Raw genomic sequence first — 8,043 nt, forward strand, 5'->3', positions numbered from 1 at the left:
ACCCCAAAGGAAAGCTCCTCTCGGCAAGCTGGACCTTAGAGCTTAGAGGCGTTTTCTGGGCTGTAAGCTTTACTCGGACCACTGGGATTAAGGAAGCCCTGCACAACCCCATGACCCTCCCTTGGACAGAGGGCAGACACCAGACACTGCTCATGAGTGAAGTTCAAGCCCCTGAGGATCTTCCTGTGCTTCCCCTTCCCAGGGCAGGAACATGCTCAATGCAACCAAAGCCAAACCTCACAGCCAAATCCTTCCCTAACACCATGCAGCCAGCAGACAGAACTGCTGCAGGGAGAGAAAAGCAGGGCCCTGCTTGTTGCAAGAGCTGGGTTCTCTTCTGCCAGCCACCCCAGCACTGCACCCACATGGCTGGTGATTTCCAAGGCGAAGAGGTAGGATGGCTCTTTGCAGACATCCATTCTTTTCAAGCCACTCAAGTACTTGGACCAAGGTGTTTTATGTCTAAACCTGGCAATCCCTGTGCTAAGCTTAGTTAGCAGAAGCATCTGCTCATATTACCTGCAAATGACTATTCACCCAACAAGCAGCGACCACAAACCGTCTCAACATTTCACACCAGCAGTGGGCTTTAAAGCATATGAGCACATAGTTAAAAAAATAGTTACAACAAAAACTGAGAGATCTGATACTTTAAAGAATGCAAGTCTTGCAGGTGATTTCTTAACCAGGTGAAAGCTGGTGTTTGGTGAGAGCCTTTTTTTTGTGCATACACGTGCAGAAGAGCTCACATTGCATGATCTGGTCAGCCTGACAGTGGCACTGCAAAATCTGCTCCATGTATAATCAAGTAGAGTATCTGTGGGGAGGTAATTCCTGGAGCTACTCAAAGAAAGACCTTTGTGAGGTCTGGTTTCATAGCAGCATTTAAGGTTAACTGGCACACAGAAGCAGTTTTCTTTCTACACACTGAGAGGGGGGGAAAACAGGAGAGGGAGGAAGGGAAGCACATAGCCCCAGATGAGCTGACAATGTCACCAGGAGTATGACAGAGGTGTGGCTTTTTTCCTTGTGATCCCTTTTAACTGTGCTACTAAGCGAACTGCAAGGAGCAGCAACAGGGCTGGGGATTCCTGCGTGTTATGCTTCCTTATTCCTGCATTCCAGATTAACCAGCTGACAACCAGTTCAGGATCCTGACCACAAAGCTTCCTTTGCTGCAGCTGTTCCCCAGTTGCCTGTGAGCCAAACAAACAGTCATTTACAGCTGTCTGAACCAGCCTCTGTGTTCCTCTCCGCGTCTGCCGAGGCTGCGTAGGTGGCTTCCACACTGTGCCATATTCCATAGGTAAAGTAGATGATAAAGCCTGAGGAAGCCAAGCGGGGAGGGCATTGTTAGCTCTGTAAAGAAACAGAAACGACCACCGACCACTACCCAACACAGGTTACACCAGTGATAATTCCAGCCCCCCTGACAACTAGTTTCTAGCAGACAGACACTGCCTTCCTGAGGAAAAAATCCACTTAGACAAGTACCAGTCTCTAAAAGATAAGCTACCCAAGCCCCAAACAGGGGCTTCTCATGCTTTTCAGTGCTTTTCAGTTCTGTTTTGTCCACACAAAGGCTTCATGACCCTTGAATTTAAAAAAATACTTGAGGCACACCACTTAAATGGCTGCAGTTAAGTCACTAAGATTGCCCAAGGATAATGAGAGTGCAGAATCCCTTCCTGGAATGGTTAACAAAATCCAGTAACTTTGAGGATAGCATTTTTTACTCTCTCAAACTCACCTATGAGCATCCAGACTGCAAACCGTATCCACGTGCCTAGGTCTAGCTGCATCATGAGGTAAACATTCACAAAAATACTTACAACAGGAAGAAGAGGCAAAAGAGGTACCTGAAAATGAAAAGGGATACATTAGATCCAGAAGGCAGATCAATGGGCAGGCAAGAACGTTGCATCCCTTACAAACAGGAAGCAATGGCTGTTACCAGCTCTTCAGAGGCCAGATCTGAGAAGAGACAAGGTTAGTTCAAAACACAGGACAGCAACCTATTGTGGGAGAGGGGTGTGAACCATATTGTTCACCTTTTCTAAGAGTGGTTGTCCTTGTTTTGTGGTCTGGAAGGAGGCAAGGGGCAAATTTTAGCAGCACTACTAAACACTCGTGAGGTGAAGAAGAGGAAAACCAAGGACTACATCATAACAGGCACCTACTGAAGACCAGGATAAGGTAGGGAGAATGTCAGATGTGGGACCTGAGGAACTTCATCCAGTAGGTACCAAGGTAATTAAGCACTATAGAACAAATTATCCCATAGCAGAAGAAAACCTGTGAAATGTTGTAAAAGATGAATGCAGCTGTACCAAGAACGTCTTAGTGATCTGCAATACAAAGAAGAATGAGACAGTAAAGCCAAAAAGCAAAAATCAGAATATTAAGAAATAGCACAGGCCTGTAAAGACAAAATCAGAAGGGACAAATTACAACAATAGAAAGGTTTGTGCACATCGTGAAAACAAGAGGAAAGTGAACTTCACTCCTAAGGAAAAAGGAGATTTACAAAAAGAAACAGGCTAAAATTTTGTAGGCATTTCCTGATTTAAGCTTCACAAAAAAAAAATACAATTATGGTGAGCAGCTGTTCATTAGAGAAAGAAGACTGGCACACAAAAAGCAGAAGGAAAGTATTTTTCTAAATTAGGCTCTGTCAAGTCAGAAGGGAGAAATGAAATTTCCCCGAGTGCCCAAGTTATCTACCCAGAGATTGCAGAAGTGGTCTCTGAACTATTAATAGGCATCCCTGAGCACTCTTGGTAAACCAGGAAAGTATCTAAAGACTGGAGAAGGAAGACAAATTGCCCATTAAAAAGAAATACAGAAAAACAACTGGGAAACAAACCAGTCAGCCTTGGATTCTCAGAGACTTTGGAGAAAAATCACTAGACAGTCAGGTTGTAAATGTCTAAAACACAACAAGAAGATAAGAACCAGCCATTACAGATTTAGTGACAGGTATATTTTTTATTTTTTTTTAGACAGGGTAGTGGCTGAGGGAAAAAAAGGTAAAGTATCCTGAGGATAAGGCACAGAGATCTCAGAAGCAAGTTCAGAAAATACAGTCTAGATGATAGTTTCTAAGTTTTCTGCTCCTGGACATGTCTGTTTCCACTTCTGAGACCATAATCCCAAGATGAGCTGCAAACACTACCCTGGGCAACTCTGGTTGGATTAAATTATTAAAATCAGAGAATTTACTGAAAATCTGTAATTGACGAGCAGTGAAAATCAGAGCAGTTTGGAGGATGAGATTGGAATCCAAAATTAATTTAACAAATCGGGGAAATAGCCTGAAATCAGTGTGATAAAGCATGACTCGCAGGACTGTACTGGGAAAAAGTCCCCACATCCCAGTCTTTGCTGAATGTAGAGAGGATGCTGTCCTTGGCTAGGGCAGAAGGATGACACAGTTCTTCATACTTAAGGCTGTTAAAGACAGAATTGTCACCCCTTAGTCTCCATGGGGACTAAGTAGGGCATGAAAGTGCACTTTCTTAGAGCCTTTTAGCAAGTACCCCTTTGATCCTCACACAGAAGCTTGCTTCTTGGGTTCTCTCTCCTACTGTATCTTCTATCTGACGTGGCTCTTCAAAACAATCCCCTTTTTCTCCAGTCTCTCTCTCTTCCAGATCCTATAAACATCTGCTTTCAAAAGCACTGTCCTACCCTTCCCTTCTGGACACTTCTCTGGTTTTGCTTCTCCTAGACTCCAGCACCATTTACATTTCTTTCTAAGTCCTCTGTTGTTACCTCTAATCTGACCACATGGCTTCCCCTCCTGATTCCGTCCTCCAACCTCTCAGCTAACTCCTTCAGTCCTCTTTCTTGTGCTGAATCTGAATCTGCTTCTGCCCAGGTGGCACTGCTGGGCAGCAGGCTTGCCACAACACTTCTGCCATGCTGCGCTTCACAGCAAAGCACCTACACTGCTGATGTTTGAGGTCAGACCCCAAGAGGAAACCACACTCAGAGGCTGAGCTCGGTAGGACATCCCTTTATGCAATGAACACACACTACAAAAGTGTGCAGCCACACCAGCTGAAGATCTCAAACCACCAGCTCTGTTGATAGTCCTGCACGGGAAAGTTCACATCATGCCTACATTCTCTGAATGGCCATTTGGCCAAGTCTCCCCTTTTGATACAGGCCAACACCTCTTTTCTAGCTACACCTCCCAGGACACTCACCTTAAAGGAGAGCTTAGTTTTGCTTTCAGGCTGTTTCCATATAACAAAGCTGACAACAGAAACAAGGATGGCAGCAATAATCCATACAGCCTTTATCAGAATGCTTGGCTCAAGGGCAGTCAAGATACAGCTACCCACAATGAGGAAACCTGTGAACAGAAACCAAAGCTTAATGATTTTTATTATTTTTTTTTTAGGCACAGGAAAAAAAAAAAGCTAAACCACAGCAGGTAAAGCAGAATCTGAAAGCTCAGCAAACAAACAGCAACACATGAAAAAGCTAATGGTAAAATATATGCTCTTCTCCCTGTATATCCATACACACACACACACCATCTGTGGATTTCTTCTCAAGTCATAAATTTAGTCTGTAGATCTTCAGTTATTTTGGCCATTACAAGAGCTCATCAAAATCACAGCAAGGAGGTTAAGCTTCCCCACGAGTACAAGGAACTACCAGTAGACTCACTGCCCAGTCCTTACCAATAATGAAGGCTGAGACGTTCACCACTGAGCCAGAGAATTTGGAAGGGTCTGAATTTGGGGGACACAGTATGGCTTTGAGGGAACACTTCTCTTCTTCCTCTGGCAGAAATCCAGCCTGCGACTCACTGGTGCTTACAGACTCATTGTTATCTGTCTCTTCTGTTGTCCTAGCCATCTGGTATGCCAAATTAGGCTGCTCTGGCTGATACCTAGGAAATCGGAAATGAAACAGAGCATATTGGTTTGGCACAGGGTACCGTTGCTCGAAAGCAATACAGATAGCTGGGCCCCAGCTCACTACAGCACCAGAACAGGCCCACATAATGTCTATACCCTTCTGTTTCAAGGGCAAATTTGAGGAATAAGGTTGTCACTATATAAGCAAACATGGTCAGCTATTATCATTCACAGCTTGGTTCTAATGTCAGTGTTTTAAATGGGACAGTGCTCTCTTTTATTGTCCATGTCACCAAAACGTGATTGGGTGATAGAGAGGGCTGGAGAAGGGAGCAGCAGAGGGACAGACAGACAGTCACAACCAGGCCATTGGGTTATGTGTGGCAATTCAGCTCTTGCATTTTGGCATGGAGGTGGCTGAGCTAACAGCTCAGCAGATACCCCACCACAGCAGCTGCTGATCGCACCAACATTCCTGTTCTTCTCCATCCCAGTCTGTTCTGCTAGCTGGTCTGCTGCCACATAGGGAAGGAAGAGGTGAACACAGAATGGTAATGTCTTGTTGCGTATGTGACAACACCTGATTCAACAGGGCCCTGGCAAAAAACCATGTGGAACCATGAAGAAAAAACATCTTCACTCTTCTGGCCACAGCTGTCTTTTCCAGGAGGTTTTTCTTCTGTAACACTCAGCCACAAGCCTGACTAAAGGAATGGGCTATTTTGAAAGACACCATTAAACTCACCCTGGTGGGAATGTGTTCATAACAAGGGCATTTGTGAAACACTGTAAATAGAGAAATGCAGTGAAATCCCTGGCTTTGGCCACAGCAGGGTATTAGTGGCAGGTCCTTATAGCTTTGGAGACAATTCAGCTGCTACTTCATTAGGCAGCTAACAGGGCAGCCAGATCAGGGCCACTACAAGACAGGCTCTGGCAACCTACAATGGGGAAAATGGCATATGATAGGTACAGCATCTTGCAAAAACAAATTAAGAAGCCGTTTCCAGCTCTAAGGAGGAGAAGGGACTGGGAAGTCAGAGGAAAAGTAAGAAGGGCAAGAAAAATCAGCAAGGATTTTCAAGGGACAGGGTGGGAAGCACAAGCACAGAGCAACGGCATTACAGGGCAGTGTTGGCCCTATGACTGCAAGACAGTTCTTAGTTCAATACATTTGCTGTGAGGTTGTAAAAAGCCTTCACCTGACTCTGCATAAGTCATTAAATACGTAAAGGTCATTTTTCGTAACATGATATTCAAAGTACAGTTCTCATGGCTAGAATACTGTTGTCTGTGAGGTGCCAAGCAATGAAGATACTCAATTTTGAGCTTTGGTTAGGGAAGCTGTGGAAGCTCAGCACTTCCAGAAGACATGCACTAAGGTACTGATCCTGCAAAAACATGCTCAGCTTTTTCACTGCTGCTAGACTTTATCTTAAATCCCCTTCCAAAAGTAAGACGACCTGAAACTGCATCCCCAGTGGGAACAAGAGTGATGACTATGCAGGCATCCAGGACTACACATTTCTCATCCCTACCTGTTGGTATGTCTTCCAGGGCATTCAGGTTTGACCAGAGCAAGAGTGGCACAGACAAAGGGTTAACCAAATTCAGAGGACCCAACTAGCACAATCCCCCATCAACTTAAAGAAACAAATTCTTCACATTATTATAGCTGGTTTTACTGGAAAGCTTGTGGACATCTGATCACTGTGTGGATTTCTGTCTCTGTAGTACAAGAGAGACAGTTTCTACATCCATACCTCAGTACCAACACACAGGCTGCTACCAAGGAGTAAGCCAGGAGGGTTCCAATGGACATGAGATCCACAAGATCTTTCAAGTCAAAGAGAAAGGCCATAACAGCTGTAGGAAGAAAGGAAGGTGACAGAGGGAAGAAAAAAAAATAATCAGTAAAACAGCAGAACATGTGCAGCTCAGAAGCATTAACAACAATACAAAACATGTGTGACTGTTGCTCAGGACTTGTCAGGGGAGCTTGAGCTGTCCTGAGGTAAGGAGAGACAAGACATGAGAGCATGCATACCTCAAGCCTTGTTGGCTGTCCCAGCACAGCCTCACTAGCTGGAACCAGAGGAACTATTTACAGCCGTAAATACCAGCCTGTTTGTCTCATAGAGGTGTGTTCACCCAACTACCAGCAGTGAGCAGGTGTTCAAGCCACAGCCTTGATGCTGGAGTCCTCCAGGCCAACCACAGCACCCCTAAGACCACAATTCTCTCCTGGAAGTAGCTAGAGGATACAGAGGACAGGCAGCACCTTGCTCTGGTGTCTCAGCTCAGATGGGACAAAACCAGGCTTGTGTACATACTGAAACCAAGCATCAAGGAGGCCATCTCCAGGCAACATGCCTTGTCATGGGGGTTTACAGAAAAAGGTATAGACCACCATCCCTTAGGGACTACCCTGCTTACTTACCCTCATCAGGCAACCCATGGTTGTACAGAACTTTTTATATTTAGGCGTTGAGAAGGAGAAGCAAGTAAGTGGAGGACCAAGTAAGCAAAGGACGAACACCATACTCAGAGATATAGGTGACACCACTGGTTGTATGAGTGCAGGGATCTCCGAGCTGAGCTTGGCTCCACCATGTGGAGCCCAACAACCAACCCAACCTTCAAGCTCAGCTGTCATGTGCCATTCCTGCAGCTGCCTGTGTCCTAGGTGCTACAGACCACATGAGGAGACCTGAGGAGATGGCAAAGCATGCTTTTCTACTTTATCTGGCTCTTTGCCCTGAAGAGGAAGGTGCAAGAGAAGCAGCTGTCAGGAGACTCCTCAAGTCCCAGCACCAGACGCTGAGCTCCTTCATAGGAGCTCAGAGCCCATGGTGGCAGTCCAGCAGCAGCTCCACACCAAAGGTGGCACATTCTCATACCAACGGCTTATCGTGCATTTGCAGCAGAAGGTAACGAGGAAGCAGCAAGGCTCTCCCCTTTGCTAAGCATGATGAGGAAGGGGGTGGCTGCAAGAAGAGTAAGCTCCTCGTTCTTGCCACGTGGGAGGTTTAATTCCCATATTCCTGGGGACTGGGAGAGGGGAGAACAGGATGGCTGCCAGCTATGACTAACTCATGAGCAAACACTGGTGCCACAGAAGCCATCTGCTTGTCTTTGTCTCTGGCTGCTTTGGCATCTTCTGCAAAGC

At 45.6% G+C, this 8,043-nt stretch overlaps 1 protein-coding gene across 1 annotated transcript in view; it reads right to left on the bottom strand.

The window, feature by feature from the left end:
- Nucleotides 1-1,215: 1,215 nt before the first annotated feature.
- The window catches only part of SLC7A1 (solute carrier family 7 (cationic amino acid transporter, y+ system), member 1), a 21,025-nt gene continuing 14,197 nt past the window's right edge, over nt 1,216-8,043 (bottom strand). Inside the window, exons 7-11 of the mRNA XM_010005641.1 lie at nt 6,638-6,740; nt 4,695-4,906; nt 4,212-4,360; nt 1,751-1,859; nt 1,216-1,325 (exon numbers count right to left, since the gene is read on the bottom strand). Of these exons, the coding sequence (XP_010003943.1) occupies nt 1,216-1,325; nt 1,751-1,859; nt 4,212-4,360; nt 4,695-4,906; nt 6,638-6,740 (683 nt within the window). The remainder of the gene's footprint in view (nt 1,326-1,750; nt 1,860-4,211; nt 4,361-4,694; nt 4,907-6,637; nt 6,741-8,043) is intronic.

This window comes from Chaetura pelagica, unplaced genomic scaffold (genome assembly GCF_000747805.2).
Source record: "Chaetura pelagica isolate M959 unplaced genomic scaffold, ChaPel_1.0 scaffold269, whole genome shotgun sequence".
Classification (NCBI taxonomy): domain Eukaryota; kingdom Metazoa; phylum Chordata; class Aves; order Apodiformes; family Apodidae; genus Chaetura; species Chaetura pelagica.